Here is a 19,910-nt window from a genome sequence, read left to right on the forward strand (position 1 = left end):
TCCTTCTTCTTACTGTAAATATTATCTGCCTTCAAAATCCTTAATGTGTTGCAGATGTGACAAACAATAAAAGACCTATCATAAAAAAAAAGCCTGCCATCTCCGTGTTTCCCACTGGGGCAACATAATAATGAATTTATTAGCATATAGGGCTCACCAACATATGTTTATAGTCACTCACAAACTTTTGACTTGACAGTTTACAAGTGTGTTTAAATCATTAAAGTTTAAGTTGACTGTCCAGTTATTACAGGCTCATTATAAATAGGAAACAAAGGTTACATTTTATACAACAGGTGATAAATCAAAACTAGTCTGTGTTCGAGACTGACTTCCCCCAGCCCCCCCCCATCCCTCTTTTCCTGACTTTTCTCCACACACACACATTTTCAAGATCTTCTGAGGGGACATCTTGGTGAGGCCAGTACTGAGCAGCTGTTTGCAGTTAGGCAGTAGGACCAGCAGCACCCACATCGACGGCAGGAGCAACTCCCACTGCATCCAAGAGATGCAAAGACCTCAGAGGTGGCAAATTCTGCCAACCTCCTCACACAACTGACAGCCAAACTCCCCCACCTCTTCCCCCTAAGGCATCACCAAGTCCATTTGCAAGGCTTGGGAAACCCTCCACAAAGGAGGAGATCTCCACTGCCATTGTGGGGCCAAGGGAATTTCCTTCTAAGCTCAACAAAGCCTCTTAGGAAAAGAAAGCAAAGCACCTAAACTACATTCCCCAAATACAGACCTCTGAGGGTAGCAGAGGCACTCAAAACACACTCAAAGGTGTTTGACCACTGCACTATAACACAGCCTCCCTTTCCCAGTCCTCCAGCTGAGTTTCTGCCTTAACACTGCAGAACATCCAGCAGAGTCAGTAACTCAACCCCAACCATTCCCAGTCCTTTTTGCCTCTATTACAGGGTAACCACCTTGGGAAGGAGAGAGATAAAGCCACACTAAAGGTAAAAGTTCATTTTGTAAACTCGTTCCAGATTTCAAAGCCTGGCATCATTTCAAATCGGCACACTAACCTAAAATTTAGGATTTGTGGAAAGGGGAGGGGGAATGTGGAATGGTTTCTGGTCCCTTTTATTTTGTGCTATGTACATGTGATATGATATGATGGGAAAAAAATTAATTGAAAAATATCCTTTCAAAGTAAAAAGAAATGTAATTCTCAAAAAAGTTGAAAGTGAGTATTTCCACACCATCAGCAACTTTCCCTGGGCTCGTTTCCAACATCAAACTTGAACAGAGTCAGTTTATAACCAATACCAATGAAATAGGACTCTGTCACTATCAGGTCAGCTATGCCTTTCTGCTCTAAAGCAAAACACAGAAGACAAGCATTAGGGCATAGGCAAGCGAGGAAGCACTGGAAAGCTTCCCTGGCCACCCTGATGGCACAGCTCACATCCAATCAGTGCCTAAAAGCTCTGTTGGACAAACCTCACGCTCTAAGCAACCTGGAAGACTTAAACTGCCAGGAACACAACGCCCCAAAGCCACTGCTGCTTTAAAGTTAATATTTACCCATCCTGTAGCAAAGGCAGCAGCAAATCCTCTCCAGCAGAGTAGCACAGGGAGGACAAGTCCTTTTCCTATCACGCGCTCACAAGCCGCAGTGACAAGAGAGATCTAAATTGCTAGACAGGCAAGTTGTTGAGGAGATCAATACAGTGATTAAACTAGCCTAGAGAGACAGAAAAAGGCAGAGAGGATTATGTACCCAGCTTCAGAGATCACTGATGGTATTGTGGGAAAAGCTAAAAGAGGAAATTAGAAACACATTAAAAATAGCACGAAGGTGTGACACAAAGATCACAGAAAATGAAACACGTATCTCTGCTCTCGACTCAGGACGATGTGGATCACCTGTATTTCTTTAACACACACTTTGATATTTAGTTCTTGGATGAAATAAAGTATGTTTTAGCCTTCTCTGAATTCTGTATTTCTCTTTCAGACTTGGAGGATTTAAAAAGTCTTTCTTTCCCTTTCCCAATATTTTAATATATGTATTTTATATCTTTTACATAATGTGTCAATAATCTTTGATACAAAACTGGCATTTAATATTTCAGCTCTCACTTCATTAAGGATATTTTAATTATGCCAGACCAATGGAAGGGAATTTATAAACATCTGTGCTTCGTTTAAGAGCCCAAATTTGCCTCTTAAACTTCAAAGCTGTAAAGCTGACTTTATCCAGGTTCAGTTGTCTGGTCTCTCGAAGAGCATCACGGAGCACTGAAACCACCATTAATTGGACCAATCCTCCATCCTGCAGAGCCATGTACGGCAGACACCCCTCATTCAGGGCAGACACAGCCTCCACCAGCCTGGTCTTGCTCATGTGAGTGAAACAGATGCTGCTGCTGAGCTCTGCGGAGCCAGGAGCAGGATGACAGTGGTTAGTGGGTTGGAGAGAAGGCGCATACCAACAGCATGTGTGACTGCCCAAGTCATAACCACTCCTGTGCTTTTTCCTCTAGAGGGGTGACCAGGGACTGCTTTATTAATAACAGAGCCTCAAAGCACTAAGAGTGCCTCAAGGCCATTTTCAAAGCAATCAAAGGCATGGTTAGTACTGGCAAACAATGCAATTTTAGACACACACACCTAAAATCACTTCCTCAAAATGAGTCCGAGTTATTTGTAAAGAATTACCACAGGTTTCTAAACCCTGCATCAGAAATGACCACCATTTGCTGCAAACAATCCTTACTGACTTTCTGATGCCTTCCAGAAAGCTGAAAAGCTCATCTCTAAGCTCATGAGTGGGAGCAGCAGCAAGAAAGAGAGAAGAGGGTGACTCCGTGATCTACGGCAGGTCTTCAACTTGTCTCAAGCCCTCATGCCCTCAACACACCCTTGCAAAGCCAACTCAGAGAAGCAGCAGCACTTCATCAGCTGCTGCCTTAGTTGGCACTGAGGCCAGGAAGCATGATGCTGAGCATCACAGCCTCTGGGCCGTGGCAAGCATAGGCTGTGCCTGCAGTGAGCAGACCTGAGCAAGCCTCAGAGAGCAGATCCCCACAATATCACCAAGACCTACAACAGCTGCTGCAGGGCCACTGCTTCCATCACCTGCTAAGAACCGGAGCTGGTTCCTCACTCGCAGCTCTCCATCCCCAGAGCCTCCTCCACAGTCATCTTCATCGTCGCAGTCTCCGCTTTCCTCCTCCTCCTCTGGGGTTTTGCCTGAAGCTTTTCGGCGGGGCAAAGCCATCCCTTTGAGCAGCTGAAAGACACGAGGTGCCACAGTCATTCAACAGCTTCCCTCCACCCTTTCTATCTCTTCATCCCCTGCTTGCAGGGGGTATGGGTGAAAAGAGGGGAACAGGGCTCAGCAGAGCCAGGATGGTAGGACAGGACCCCATCGCATTCCTCGTGCCATCAAAGCACTGATGAGCTCAGGTTCATTGGTGGAGAAAGCTGCACACAAAACTGTTTCCTCAACACAGGAAACAAAAAGAGGAGGAATTTAAAAAAAAAAATCACACTGAGTATCTCTCCCCTTCAGCTTCTCCCTGGTGAGCATCACACGAGCTGGAGCACATCTACCAGACCTGTGAGACCCCAGGGCCACCCAGGCTCCCGAGACAGCTACAAAACACATGCCCAGAGTAAAGTCAGCCAGGGCAAAAACCAGCAGCAAGAGGAAACTGTTCAGAGATTCTCACTGCTTCCAGGGACTATCTCTCATCAGAGAAGTAAAACGTGTGAAATAAAATGGCAGATCTCTTGGGCCCTTATGGGGCCCCACAAAAATAACCTCAAAATCTCCTTCCTTACTCTTGAACTGCAGAGGATGCCAGCTGAAGTTCTTGGGAGAGCAAAACAACACAATGAAAGGATCTTTTAAAGGATGTTTTAAAGCTGAGTCCTAATGGTGACAGGTTTGCTCATCCCTGAGATGGGGACTCAAATGTCCCCCCTGAGCACATGGTCAGGACGGCTTTCCAAACACGGGTAGGACCTTCCCACGTTGCCCCTTCACAGAACACAGGAGGCTTAGACACAGTTTAAGCTATAAGCTTCCTCTTCCCACTGACACTTCTGATTTTGCTGTTGCTGAAAGCAGGCAGCTACTGCATCTTAAACCCAGATCTGGTTTGAAAAAGTGAGAGTCAGGCAGTTAATATATGCTGAAAATTTTCTATCACTGCCACTCTGCTGTTAAAAGCCTTCTTGAATTTAATCTCAGCACTAAAAAAAAACCCCAATATTGAAAAGAATAAGTAACAGAGAAGATATTGCAAAATGGGAGCTTTCTGCATACTTCAGGGGTTTAGTTAGTTCCATCTATTGCAGCAATATGCATGCCTCTCAAGGCATTTTTTAATATCTGGAATCTAGGTTATATTTTTAAACTATTAAGCTAGGCTTAGAAAACAGTTTCTAAAATATTTAGCTGCTGAAGTTTATACTGCCTGGGAGGAATGCTCTCGGCATCTGGCTCACTGTGTCCACAGCAATGTCCACATACCTCAGTGTTTATATTAGAGGAGCATAACGTAATGAAAAACAAATGGCTGGACGCGAGAGTCCTTTGGGTTCCCCGGCTGCATCAAACACCACAGCAACCTCTCCTTCGCATGTGCAAAAGCCCACTCAGTGTGACAACCCTGCTGAGTCCCGCAGCCAAGGGAGGAAGCGAAATGCTCACCTCCCCAAAACTCAGGGGATGTGTCTCCATGGCCTTCAACACCCTTCAGCTCAGGCTCTTTTAAGTTTGCTCTTTGGGAATTTTGGTTTATTTAGTCACTTACAGACCCTTCTCAGAACTTGGTGTAACCACAAAATAACCCAACAAACAAAAAGGCAAATGCAGTGCTGAGGGTAGCACGGGGAAGACTTCACGCAGGAACCAAACATGCCAACCACTCAAGCCTTTACACCACCCATCACTTGTATTTCTCTCCTGCAAATGAAGCCCAGAGCTAACAACAGTCCTCAGCACAGACTGTAACAGCTCAAGGTGAAATGAGCATCTCCCACACATAGCAGCTGATTACACCACCAGTACAAACCCGTTGCCTCAATGCACCGTGGATGAAGCACCAAGCCCACCGTGGTGGAAAGGGACCACAACCATGCAGAGGTGGGATGTTCACTCCTCTCCAGGATGCTCTCTGCAGGGTGCTCACTCCTCTGCATCCAAGGCACAGAGCAAGGCAGCCAGGATCCCATCACACAGCTCAATGGCAGTTCTCACTACTGACCCAAAACAGCAGAGGAATTTTCTGGCAGAGAGAATTAAGTTTGGGATATTTTCAGACTTAAGCTCAACGTGGGGTGGGGTAAATCAGGATTTTTCACTTGTGTGTTTTCAACCATTAAAATTACTGAGTATTTCCTGTATTACTACTTTTTTTTTCTTGGCATGCCATAAATTAGCAGCTTAATTTCTCTGCCTTTGCAGCCACAATAAAATAGGAACCTTCTGAGAAACGCCAGGTTGGCCCTGATTTTGGATGCGGTGAACGTGACATCCCTGCGCCACACTGCTCCTTCCTTTTCCAGGACAAAAGCTCCATCCTCATCCACACGCTCCCCAGCTGGTGAGAACCACGAGGAGGTTCAATGAGCCAAATTTCACAGCTTTCTCTAGGAGAAATGAAGCACACGACACAAAGCCTACTCACCCCATTAACAGGAGACCTGGTGTGGGGTGGAAATCCAGACCCAGGAACGCTGTTGGATGCCTCAGCTTTGGTCGGAGCAGCAGCCACAGTTCTGCTCATCAACCATTACACAACCTCCCTGATGGTCTGCACACTTTATGAAATTATATTTGGTGGGCTGAACATACATTTCCCATCCTTAAATAGCAAGAGGAGCTGACTGTACCCTAACATTACAGTTTATTCATGTCCTGTGGTTTAAAGCCTATGGTAAGAGGCAGGAAAATACATAGTCCAGCAATTGCTAAAGTACTATGTAACAGTGAGGTAGCTTTAACTTAATCACGACTCATCCAGCTGTACGAGTTTACAGTTGTATCTACTCTTCTTTCCTAAACCATAATGGCAAAAATACACTATAATGTACCCAAGGGAAAGTAGAACACTAATTGTGGGAGTCCACATGCACACACACATCTCTGAGGTGTCTGCAGGCCACTCATCTCCCATCTGCACGACCACCACGGCAAGAAACTTCCTTTGCTCCTGCCTACAAGCTCCATTGGCTCAGTCATGCAGGAGATTTACTTCCAATCTCATCCCTTTTGAGCCGTGGCCCTCTGAACAGGCAGATTGGGCTGCACCACGGCATGAGGGACGTGGGGCAGCCCCGGCTGCTCTCCGTGTACCTCTTTGTTCCTTGTCTTGTCCTGTGGTCTCCCTGCAGCTTAAAAAACAGGGCAGATGGGAACAGTGCACCATGTCTTTCTGCAAGGAAAGCTCCCCAGGGCATCCCAGAGTAATTTACACAATTATTCATAACCGTACAGTGACCAGACAAAAACAGATGCAGTAACTCGGGGTAATGACTCAGCTGGATTTGGACAGGCCACCGTATGTTGAAATCTTTATAACTCCTCATTCTTTAAAACCACTTTACTCAGAACTCACCATCCCACCAAGCCACCTGGTCTTGTTTTTCCAATTTTAACATAAACAGTGAGAGCTGCAACATACTTTTTATCATTAATCTCCTGTCTCTGAAAAGAAATCAGCATTGTGTTTCTTGGACTGTAGTTTAATATTTGTTTTCTCCTTTTGGAAACTATGCCCACGGTATTGTGAGTATCAATGTGAGCAGTACCCAAAAACTGTGCCCACAAAATCCAGATAAATTACCAACAGTGAGCTACAAGCACTGTGCTCCTATAGGGCAGAAATCATCCCTTTCAACACACTTCAAAAATATGTAAAGTACAGAGAACAGCCAAACAGATTATTAAGGGGAATAGAAGACTTATAAAAAACATTTAATTCCTTCTTGAGTTTAGGGGAGAAGCCTGAATGGTATTTGTAATCTTTTGGTGGACAGAGCTGTCATTTAATTTAGCTTGCATGACTGAAAGAATTTAATAAAAGTGTCCCATAGAGTTTTGCTGAAATTCTTTGCATGTTTTTAGTAAGCCTCTGGAATATGATCAAACCTAAAAAGCTGGAGAGGATGGAGACTGAACTTGCAGCTAAAATAATAGTCAGAATTGTAACATACACTTAATAATCAAGTATTCACATTCAGCAGAAAAAGTGCCTTAGTGCAGAAACTCCTCTGGATCCCCAGCTGGGTGTCCATCACGTAGGAGACCCTGGGAACTCAACCCAGCAGTGAAAAACAGCCCCTAACTCTGCTAAAAACCTCATGAAACTCAACCCAACTCCCCAACTCATGACTGTCTGTGAAACTTGGGATGCCTTTCTTCAGGAGCTTCAGTAAGAAAGAGTTTTGGAGGAGCAAAGGTGTTAACTCCCCTTGCACTGCACAAGCCGCTCGCTCCAGCCACACACTGTCAGGTACCCAACACAGAGGCCACTGTACTTCCCACACAATTCCTGAGGTTCCCAACAGGTCAGGTTTTTCTATTTTAAATTCCAGACTGCTGAAAACATTGGTTTTGGAGGAGAAGAAACAGATCTTATGCCCAATTCTGACCCTGAAACCTGTGATACCGAATAATTTATGGATGGGGTTTAAATCAGCACAACATCATGGGAAATGTGCAGATTTTCACACGATACTGTTCCCTGTTAACAGCTCATTACAATGTACAGAAGTATATTCCCATTATGAAATGCAGCTGGGATTGTTTTGCTTACGAAGGTCATTATCTGATCACAAGCAAGAACCAGAGAAAGGAACCCATTTTAAAAGGTTGAAGTTGTGGACTTTTCGAAAACTCATGTGTTTTGAATTTTGTGGCCTGATCATACCCATGCATGCAACAGGAGAATCGATTCTCTCCACTTCCTCTGCTTATTAGGCATGGAAATAGTATTGGGGAAAAAAATACCTTATTAGCAAATACTTTCTGTATTATTTAACCAACCCCCATCACGAGATTCGCTGGTGCCCACCACTCCACTTTCCTCTTTCCCAGCTCGGTTTATCCTTTCTGTGGACAGAGGCCTTGATGGCACACAAGTATGCACCAGCAGAAACTTAACACAATATCAACAGAATCATTTTCTCTAAAGGTCCCTTCCAATCCCTACCATTCTATGATCTTCACTTGCTTCTTTCCAAGCTCTACAGAACTTTTCCTCTCTTGGGCTGCAACAAAATGCAACACTTTACAGAAAGACTCAATGTTCCCTGGCACCCAGCACCAAACACCAATTAAAAATAAGGATATCTACAACTTTAAAAAGATTTGTAAATACCAGGATCTGTACTTCTGTCTTGCAAGAGGGATGATGTGTGCACACAGATAGGCATCACTGCCCTTCTGACCACTACATTACCCCATGGACAGAAGAGCCCATTTTGGCAGGAGGACACAAGAATTTTGGGTTCCTTGTGCGCTTTCTGGTTGTATGCACCTTGGCACCACAGACAGAGCATAGAGGAGAAACCTGCTCCTAATTATACTCCTATTTCAAGTTCAGCACAACAAGTAGTGATCGCTAATCAAATGTTAATAAAGTGGAAGCAGGCTTTGGAACTGGAAAAGTAATTTTCAGTGCTTGGAAAAACAACGAGTAGGGCATGTCAGCTGTTTTATCAGCTGCTCTAAAAGCAAATTCTGCACTTCCCCGGGGCTGCCTGTTTTGAGACGTTGCAGGTTTTGTATTGCTGAAGCCATATTTGTCAGACCAAGCCCCAGGTAGCACCTCCTGCCTGCTCTGGGCAGGGTGGGTGAGGGCCAGCCCTGGGATGTCCTCCCCATGCACTGCTCTTGGGGTTCCACACCAGTCTGTAGCAAGAAGTGCCAAAAATGGTGAAGCACAGCTCTGGCTTTATATCCTGTCTCTTTAGTCACAAAAATGTTTTGGTCTTTAGCTCTAGCTCTCAAAATACGACGTCCTAAAACAGGAAAAATCCCTCCTGTGCATCACCCAGGCACAGCAGGACCCTTTTACTGCCTTCATAGGCTCCAGAGGAGATGCTCTCAGCTGCCAGTAAATCAGTTTCCCTGGTCACTCTCCTGATAGCACAAAGAAGCTGGTGACAGCAGTGAATTATTGGCCAAAGGGTGGCCCTACTTTATGGATCATCAGCTTAATTCCAGATTAGCTATCAAAACTGACAACATCCCTATGGGTAAAAGAAGACAGATAAAGACCCCTAAGTGCTGGCAGTAATTAAAATGAGTCTGCACTGGACAGTAAATCTCTTTCAGCAGCAGAGGGGCTGCCAAGCTGTGAGAAATTGCTCTGGTTTGGTGACAGCAGGCTGATGCCCAGGAAAAGATGCTCCTGCGGGCACAGAGGTTAAGTCCTCCCTGGCACCAGGGCAGGCTGAGGGACTTGCTCCTGTCTGCTCTCCTCATGATAAGGGAGGTGTCACTTCCCTGACCCCAACAAAAGTTCATTCCTCACAGGGTATGGCTTTATGATCAGCTTATTCACCTTATATCCGGTTCCTTCCCTTTCCACACCACAGCTATTTACGGCTTGGTTTTGTGTGTTGGTAGGAAGGAACGGGACAGTGTGGGTGCCAAGCAGGGTTGTGAGGTCCAGCCCAGCCTGCTGGGGCCCTGGGCAGTCTCTGTCTGCTGCTGCCTCATCCCCTGAGCCCCACATTGATAGAAACACTGGAGAAATGCTGCTTGTCCCTTCGTGGGCTGCTACAATCTTCTTCTTTTGCATTTCTGAGCCCAAACTATCATCAGTCCATCAGCATCCCTTCCTACACACCACCATCCATCATAGACATCCCTCAGACTCCAAACCCCAACCACTAAACCAATCATTGCACACATGGTTGGACCAGTAGATGATGCCTTCAGCACCTTGCTGGGATCTGCCTGGGCCTTTTCCTGCTCAGACTGGACAGATTCCTACGAGCTACCACTTGCCTAGAAGTGACATAGCAATGCAGCTATTTAATGCAAGCACCTCTTCTTCCAGCTCTTCTTTGCTTTGCCTGGGCTCACCTCAATAATTTCCTCAGTCCAAGTCTCTGCCACAGGGCCCATTATTGCTCCAGATCTGGTGCTACTGATGCCAGAACACCTCCTGACTACACCTGATGCACAACCTAGGAAACTGCTACCTTGGTAAAGGGAAGCAAAATGCCATGTTAATCCCATAGGTGCGTTTTTAAACCTGCATCAGGGAAACAGCCGGTATTTGAAGACCTTGGGCTTTCAGACTGCCTGGAAAAATAAAAAATGGAAAGAAAGTCACTGGGAGAGCTGTCCCCACCAGGCACATAACCACTCACACCTGTCAAGGGTAGAAAAAGCATTGCAAAGACCCTCCCTTCCTTACTGCCTGCAAGGGCTGTCTGTCTTGACCTCTTTCCACATTGTTTCTTCACTGGCATTTTATCCTTGCCCCTCCTCCCCGCAAAGTTTCTCAGTCTCTCACCGGCAGCCCCAGCTGCCTTCCTCTCTTTTCCACCCTCTGCTTCACTAGACAGGAGAACCTGGACCAATCTCTCCACCTACCAGCCACCCCTCGCCTCGGGGGTGTTGGCAACTGAGTGAAGGAGGGGTGTGGGAGCCTACTTGGGCCAGGACCCATCACTGCTATTATCTATATTTTCCATGTTTTGTTTAGTTATATTGGAGCAGAACCCCACTCTACCATCCAAACACTGCTCAGAAGGCCCAAAGCACACATCACCAGAAGACAGAACATGAGGCAACAAGCAAAGTAGGAGCACAAGGAACAAGAAGACAACATGGGTAGAGATGGAGCAATCAACCACATCACAACCATGTCCTTCAGGCATCTTAGCAGGGATGGCCTGGAAGGAAGGTGCCCTAGATGCAAAAGCATCTAGGAGGACACATGGGTATCACATCACCTGGAGCCATCTGCTCAAAAAGTTTCTGCAGAGGGGGACCAGCATGTCTGAGGCAGGGCAGGCAGCAGCACACGGGTCCCCACAGCCTGCTTGCTGCCCAGCTCAGCCCAGCCCATGCTGGGGAATCTTCCTCTTGGCTCAGGTCTGGCATACGTGGCTGCTCTCTGGCTGTCAGCGGCATCTGCCGGGGCTGCCTGCGAGACAAACAGCTCGTCCTGAGCACCAGGTAGGAAATGGTGAGCTGACAACAGCACCGGAAGGGTTTTTCCCCCCTTCTCCTTCTGCCACACAGAGGATCAAATCTCTGTCCCAGACGCTTCCCTTTTTTGCTAAAAGCTCCCAGTGGAGAGAGGCTACTCAAATAGTGTAATTCTGTACACAATGTTGTTTTGTGCAGAGGTTTCTGCCAGAACAGCAGCCTCTGTCACCCTGGCCACACCCGGCCCTGCCCCAGGCTACTCTTTTTAGCTTTACTTTTGCATTCATTTCACCCCAAGGCACTGGAAGACCAAAAAGCAACTGCAAGCAGTTCTGCTGAATGTCCCCAGCTCCACAGAGCTGTCACAGGGTGACTGAACAAGACAACCTCAGTGTAGGACTAATTACCGAGTCGGTGATTTCAGCAGAGACTTAAATGAAGTAGGAGAAGAAGGACTCGGTGGCAAACATCCTCCAAATCTGTTAGCTGGGAGGAGTGAGCAGCCAGTCTTCCTTCCCTGGGGACTCACTGGCCATCATACCAGGGCAGGTTGTGGCTGGCTCCCTGGACATGTCCTTTGGGAGCTGGGGCATTCAGTGGCCTCCAGCATCCCATGGCCACCTCTGCCAACTGACAGCCACCGCTCTGTCCCATGTGGAGAGCAGAGCATGAAGGGGCTGGTGCTGCTGGGCAAGGTGCCCAGCTGGAGCAGGGATTTGAGCCCCAGGCCCTGCTGCCACACGTCTTTATGCATTTCACATTAAACAGGCATTCAACCGAGACAAACCAGACCAGAAGTAATCCCAGGAACGGGGTCTCTCCAGCCTCTGTGGTCCCTAATTAGTGGCTAATGGCTGGGCTGGCTCCTGGGCAAGGTCACAGCTCTTCTCTGCATTCAGAGCATGGCTGCTGCTCGCTAAAACCCAAAGAGGAGAAAGTTTACCTTCACTGACACAGCTTTTCCAGTGTCAATATTGGCATCTGCCTCCTAGGACAGGTCTACAAATAGGATAAGGAAACACCCAGGTCCCAGTATGGGTATTGCTGATACACTGGAGAACAACTCATCACTGTTACTGACTGTATCCAACAGAAAGAGACTCTGCAAGGCTAAGGCCTCCAGAGCTGAAGGCAAGAGGCAGGAGCAGTCCTGCCCAGGGTGGTTCTCCCACACAGATGCAGTCACCAGCTAAGCAGCTGAAGCAACTCAACGTTTAAATTTGGTTCAAAGCTGGTGACTTTATACCCTCCCCCAGTGAGACTCAACACTCACAGAGGAAGAAATACACCTACACATCTCACCCTCAGCACTTAGGATCTTATGTGCTGCATGCAAGGTCAGTAAACTTCTTCCCCAATTGCAGGTAGGAGACATTTGAGGGGTCCTGCCAAAAATAAAAGGTAACTTCCTGCCTATCATGATATTTCGTGATGGCTCCAACACCCATCTTCTGCCAGCTGCCTCCCACCTCTCCTGCTGACCATGGTTCACAAGACAGCATCTTCTCACGTGTCTTCAGAAAGGCCAGCCAAGCTTTTTTTCTTCTTTTAAATATCATTTCCTTGCTATACAGTCAAGTGAGGCCATAAGCAATAAATAAATACTTCTGTGACTTGAACTTACCTGTTTGCGTTCAGAGTTTTATGGGCTGCAAGGGCCATCTCTCATAGCACGTGCTCTAACAGCAAGAGCACTAAATTACACCCAGCCTTTGCAGTTAGTTATGTGTCAAAACCACGCTAAGAAGTGTAACAAGCAACAGCATTAACTGAGTTCTCCTGAGCCATGAGGGTTATTTACACCTGCCCCAACACAGACAGGTCAAAGCAATCTCACTGACTGAGGACAGGGTTTGCTAGCACAGAGACCTGCCTAATTACAGGCATCTGCTTTGTCAGCAGGTACAACAAAAGCAGCTCGATTACAAATTATTCATTACTTAAAATGTACAAAGCCTCTTGCACTCCCTGACAGCAGCACAGCTGCAGTGGTCTGTGCTGGCCACTGCCTCCATAGAAGAGGGACAGGTCATCAGGAGAGGTGCCAGGAGCAGCCTCAGCTTTTTGCCAGGCCAAGACAGTGCTTTAAAAAAAGGGACCACCTTTATCAGAACAGGATTGCTGGGGGGAGAGTGGGTCTTCCAGCTCTTCTACTTCAGGCCAGGAAAACTCTGGTGATATTTGTTGCAAGAATGAAGCTGTCAAGACCAGAAGATGAACCACTTCAGCTGGCTAATGTTTTTGTGCACACGGCAGTAATATACCTTACACTCTCCTTTCCAAAGGGATGCCAAACCAGTGAGTGCTTTCAGTTCCTTCAATATAAGATACAAACAAATGTACAGCAGGCTGAGAAGGCAAGATCTGGAAGCACTCTTCTGCTACCCATCCCTGGCTGGTGTCACAGACCAGATACACATTACTGCAGGCAGAGTCAAGTGGATGACTTGAAATGAGAAATCCCCAGCCCTGACCTTCTCAGCACATGGAATAGTTAGGGGTGGAAGGGGAATCTCACAGCAAAGCAGCCTGCACACCGGGCATGAGGCTCCCAAACAGAGCCCTGGAGCGCAGAGCGCTGCTGCCGGAGCTGCCCTCCTGCCCACAGCAGGTCTGACAGCACTGCCTTCTCCGCCCTTCCCCTGAGAACAAGTGGTTACAGCCACCAAGTTGGAATCAAAAGTAACATTTAATGAGGCTTTTTCTCGGGAACAAAAGCAGTCAGATTTGTTCTGTGGCCAAGACTACCACAGGTTACCTTCCAGGCCTGCTCTGGATGAGGAAGCTCAGCTCCCCGAATCCCAGGCCCCTGTCAGTCTGGACCACATTTTAACTTGACATTAAGTTAATTTTTGGAGAAAACCACATAAATGAGAAACCTATCAATCACCCCAGTAACTGTGGGAAGCTGTGTGCTTTGCTGGTGGGATCATCAGAGAGGACACCCACCTCTCAGAGACATCTACTGATTAAATTACCAACCTCAGTCACAGCACAAGGCGGCTGGCATTCAGTTTCAATTACAAGAGGCCCAGAATAACTGTAAATAACTGTTAATTTGGTATCAATGGCTTCACTTACACCATGTTTTGCTGCATAAGGATTCCTTCAGGTTTGTTTCCTTCACAACAGGATAAACTCCAGCCCTGGTACAGGATATCTGGTGTTTGTTTTAAAGCACTGCTGTGTATCAGCTGGACATTTTGGACACAAAAGTGAATTAATCTCTTTTAAAGACATTTTTTTTAGAGCTGATTTCCCCAGCATTGTTTGCAAGCTGGTTCCTGCAGGACACACCTGAGGCACCTGCCTCCCTACCAGAGCTGGAAACCACAGGGGCAAAATTGAATCCCTTCTCGTGCAAAAGAAAACAGCAATCAGGGAATTCCAGGAAAGGACAGTGATCAAATGCTATCTATATTACCCAAAAGCTATGAGCACCAGACAATAAACTGGTGTGGAAACCAGACAAAACTGCCATCCATCCAAGTTCAGCCCCAGCAGCTTCCCTGTCCTGCTGAGAAAAGCAAGGAGCTTCATTCACCACCTGGGAAAGCTTTGCTGATCCTACCATTTCAACCTAGCTAAACATCTATTCCAAAACTAGGTTTTGGATAAAGCAACCCCTGGAAAGGCAAGTGGGATTAGCAAAAAGAGAGCACAGGTGAGATGTTCCCTTTTCATAACTCTAAAGGAGATATGTAGCTCCACACGGAACATGCCTTTCCCAGTCTCTCCCATGTGCTTCTGAAATTCATTGCCGGGGAAGGACAAATGAAAGTAGGAAGGACAAGGAAACAGTGAATCTTGTCTCAAAAACTGACAGGTCTACTAGCTACTAAAAAAAAAAAAATGAACATATGGGAATGGATCAAAGGACTTGGGTGCTTCAAGGAAAATCCTACCATTATTTTCTCCAAAAACTGCCTGATATAAGACCTTTGGATATTGGTGAGAGTTTTGACAACTCCAAGTTTCACTGTCACTGAGCAGTACCAGAAATATGCCTATTTGCTGCCCTCTCCTTAAGGAAAATGGGAAATACCTCAAATTCCACAGCAGATGTAACTGCAGGAGCAGTAAAAGCGTGGAGCTCAATAGTGCACCCTTTACACTCCTCTGTGTCATGCAAGACCACAGCTAAAACAGGCGAGAAACTTCAGCAACCACAGCCCAGACTCCATCTCTGTTTAAAAACACACACACTCAAACACACCGGGTCCAATTAATCTCTGACTGTTAAAGAAAACCCATTTCAGGTGACCTGCAGATAGAGTGTTCCCACAACAAACCCGATAAAGCCGGGAAGTTTGCAGATAGGGTCGCAACGGGCGATAGCTTGTGTGGGTGAATGCCAGCTCTTACTGAAGACAGGAAGGAGGGGTTTGTGTTTAAAAAGCAACTCAACAGTGGGATATGTTCAAATGTAATTGTGTTCTTGTTACAGAGGGTCACACTTCCCCTGTTTTAACTGGCCTGGCAGATTCCTGTAATTGCAACTTGCATCCAGAGTCTGAGAGCATTTACCCGGCGTGTTAACAAGAGCTGAGGCATGGCTCAGAAGGAGGATGCAGTTAGTCTTTTAAATACCAGGCCTAGACTTCATGGAGCTATAGATTATTTTGTATAGTAAAAGAAGAATTAGCTGATCCATTCCAAAATGCATATATCATTAAAATAAAAATCTTCTGTCATTTCATTTAATAGCCTTACTAAGAAATAATTGCAATGTCTGGTTGCTTTCAACAACATGTGGTTTTAATATTTTAATTGTTACAAACTGTTTAATAATGCTGAATAAAAGGTGTGTCCAAGTAATTATTGTGTTTATTAACATTTCTTTTGAGGCCTTGATAAATTATATTACACATATACAGCACTTCAGACATCGTAGTGTTAATAAACTTACAAGTGGAAAATTAAGCAAAAGTGAATTGTTCTGGTGCAATTTAAATGTTGTATTTTGAAGTGATAACCATTGTGTATCATATTATTTAACAATCTGGCAGTTTGTGCATTTTTCTAATTATTATGCTGCTTCATCTGGCTGGGGAATTAAAATACAGTGGGAATAATAAACCTCACAAAGCCCACCAGGCCACAGATAAACATTATTCTAACAAATCCATCAAAGTCACAGATTTTTCTGAAGGGGAAATATATTCCTGAAAACTCCCCAGTTCCCCAGGGTCTTGCATAATAAAGTTAATAGTTTCCCCTGCTTTGAGCTGCTGGGAACAAGGTCTGGTGAGGCAGTTCCTCAGGACCCACGTTTCTCCCAGGAGCAGCCACTGCCACCTCAAGCTTCCCTGTGCCCAGAGAGCACTTATGGCTCCATTTGGGCAGCACAGTCACAGGTTCTCTGAGCAGGGTCCAGATCTGACCCTTTGCCACCCTGAGTATTGTCCCCCCACAGTGGGGTTAAACCCCCTTCACCAGTCCCCAGTGCTCCATCAGACTCTGTAGGTTGAGCAAAGGGGTTGCCAGAGACTGAGGCACAAGGGCATCACGCTGTTCCCAGGCTTATTTTGTTTACGTTTGTTTCAACCAAGTTGTGGCCTTTTGGCCTCTTTCCAAATTAACTTCTGGGTGACCTCCACCATGCCTTCTCCCAGCAGCCAGGCCAGAGGGAAACAGCCCATTAAACCTAAAAACAAATATAGGACATATTGGTTGATCAAACCAGCTTCAAGCGTGGCTATTGAAATGCTGGGGCATGCTTTTTTGCAAACTTCAAGTCTATTTTGTCTTGGGTCATTTGCACCTCTGGGCCTCCTTTTTTTATTTCCTTCCAGCTAGAGCTCTGTGTTTTACTGCCTCATAAAACTTCCAAATTTTGTTCTCATCCTCCTGTAAAGCCCACGAAGAGCGACGCGACACTCCTTCACACAGGGCTCGCCACGGGACCCGGGTCTTTACACCGAGCACGTGAAGAAAGGCGATGAGATCCTGCCTGGGGAAACAGCTGTAATACTCCAAGAAATGGTGTGTTCCCCTTATTTCCAAGGAAATAAATCAAAGCTGGTTTCTCAGGGTCTGTGAAAGCATATTGCCTGGATTCCAATCCCCAAAGGGTTTATTTTTTCAAGAGCTTATATGGTAGTTAGATTTCTGGCTAGAGAATATGCAATATGATAAAAACACAGTCCCTATGAGGGGTAATAAATTACAGATTGTTTGATGTGGAAACCAAAGAACTGTCAAACTCCAGTATATCTGAAATATTCTAAATGAGCCCTTAACTTGAGTGTCTGGAAATGTACAATATGTTTCCAGACCCTTCAGTCCTGTAAAGACACATCTCCCCCAGTGAAGTTTCCTTTTATGGATTTTATTGTTCATTTTTTGTGAGGTTTTCCCCCTTTCTCTTCCAAAATTGTGCTCTTCTTCCTAGACATGGCCTTATCATAAGACCATGATTTATCTAAGCATAAAAAGGGATCAGAACTGGGTACAAGCTTAAACAGCGAAGTGCAGTAAGGATGGGGTAAAGCAGCGGCAACAGCGTCAGAGCCCTGTAAGCACTGCAGAGAGCACACAAGTCAGCTCAGGACACAGAGGGACAGAAAGGAAGACCAACAATGTCACAATGGCCAGTTCAGTACCCACAGTCTCAATCCCTGCTGCATCTCTTAGATCTGCTCTCCAGAGGCTTTCTGGAAGGAGGATCAATAGGAGGTCACACATGTAGCAGAGAGCCCAGGACATGGGGCATCACAGCTCCCACCTCCATTCCTATCTGTTAAAACTCAAAGCTCATCCCCATCTGTCTGCCATCCAAACATCTCTGTGGTAGGAAGAAAATCAAGTGACCAGAGGAAATAGCTCACTTTGAAAATGTTGTTTGCCTAGATTCACTACCAAGTCACAGAAAACCTGAGCAAGACTTTGTGCTGACACTGAGTAACCTTGCAGGTTCACTATAGTTTCATGTGAGGGATGAGTGAAAACTCTTCTATCTAGAAACAGACCTCATCGACTCTGGAAAATGGAAGTTAGGATCCAATCCCGACTCATTCTCCTGAAGGTGACCCTCGGCCTCCCAGCTGAAATAACAATGCTAATATTTATGGATGGGCTGTTCATGCCTCTGGGTACACAGCAAAAATAACTCAACCCAAAAGATGGTAGACATCTAACCAAACTGAAAAAATAAAACATCCCTCCAATATGGCAATAATCAACCATCTCTCCCACTAACACACAAAAATAGCACCACCCACAAACTCACTTCCAGGTGAAATAAAAATGGTCTGGAGTTGTGATGGGCCACAGCAATGGGGACTCATGCAGAAAGGGCTGATTTGAGACAGCACACTAACCCAGGCAGCCATGCTTTATTCATGCATTTATTTTAGCTTGAGAAAAGGTGCTTTAATCAAACTAATACAATCTGGCAAATTTTTACTTTCCCTATCTCTGGGTTAGGTTTCCTATATCCCTTTCAGTCCTCATGGATTTAGTTCTAATGTACAAACACCATTCTCATTTCAGATTGCAGAAGTTTGATGAGAATCTCTCACATAATGTGCACATTTACCCAGCCTGAGTTTGAGAAGACATGAACTAATGAGCGAGCACAGTTTCCACACACAACACATTCACCAAACTCAAGCGAGCTTGAAAACGTGGTGTGCTGCTGAAAGAACACACAATTTTTCAGCAGCATGAACAGCCTGGATTAAATCAAAGCCTAGTCATTGGCAAATTACAGACATTAGCAAAAGATCTACAAGTAGAAGTAAAAGCTGTGGAACTCTACAAAACTTGTAGTGGCTAGCATGGTTCTTGAATCTACTCACAGCCACAAAATCCAAGCTGCATCTCTAACACAACACACTGAGAGGAAGTCATTGGATGGTACTAGATTCACCATTTACTGGTAGTCACTTAGGGAATCCAGTTTACAGCTCTGAGCACTATAAACACTCGAAAAGATGCCTTTTTAGAGAAAAGATTATGGATGTTGGAAAGCCCTTAAAAGCCACTGTTGGCTTGAGCTTGGTGGATAAGGAGATTTTCACCCCTCTCCAGCCTGGGAGTCCCCACTGCTTCCCAGATCTGAAGCCAACACCTGAAAAACACACAACTGTAATTCATCCAGAGCTGCTGCTCCTTCCACATTTCCTACTCTTCAGTGTTCAAGATGCGTTCCAGATGTGAAGGAGAGCATGAAACTTCAGTAGGCCAAGAGTATAAGTGTGATGGTGAGCTCTTGACACCTCAAATCCCAAATTTAGGTAACCTTCACAGTTACTTTCCCAGTATATAAGCCTCTTACCGTAGACTACAGACCCTAAACAGGAATAGCAAGGTTCATAACTAATTTTCAGAAATCACTTCCCATTTTCCCCTGATTTGATTTGCAACTTGCCCTCTTTCCCAACCACAACTTTACAAGAGGGTTTGACGTTTTTCAGACTTCCCCATTTACACCATTTGAAAGAAAAGAACTCACCTGCCCCCCATAAGACGTGCCAATCCATTACTGCAAGCCAAGGAAGGGAAGCAGTGTAGGACAGTGACTGGGCTGACCATGTTCACCCCCTTACTACTATTTTTCTCTCAGCAGCAGCTGACAAAAGCACTCTGCTGCTGCAAGCAGCTGAGTTCAGCCTGGCAATGTTTACCCAGGGTCTCTCATTCCACAGATCTCTGCTCCCCAGCAGCCTAAACTATTGAGAAAAAGACCTAACTTGACCCAATCTGGCAGCCAGCATTTCACAACCACTTTATGTCAGCAGTTTCAAGTACACTAATAAGCGTGTTTTGT

The 19,910-nt window shown here is 45.7% G+C and overlaps 1 protein-coding gene across 1 annotated transcript in view; it reads right to left on the bottom strand.

Annotated features, from left to right (window-relative positions):
• GPC3 (glypican 3) overlaps window positions 1-19,910 on the bottom strand; it is a 141,280-nt gene that overhangs the window by 22,798 nt on the left and 98,572 nt on the right. The window contains exon 7 of the mRNA XM_062006714.1: window positions 3,091-3,244. Within this exon, the coding sequence (XP_061862698.1) occupies window positions 3,091-3,244 (154 nt within the window). The remainder of the gene's footprint in view (window positions 1-3,090; window positions 3,245-19,910) is intronic.

The sequence above is a fragment of the Colius striatus genome, chromosome 13, assembly GCF_028858725.1.
Source record: "Colius striatus isolate bColStr4 chromosome 13, bColStr4.1.hap1, whole genome shotgun sequence".
Taxonomy (NCBI): domain Eukaryota; kingdom Metazoa; phylum Chordata; class Aves; order Coliiformes; family Coliidae; genus Colius; species Colius striatus.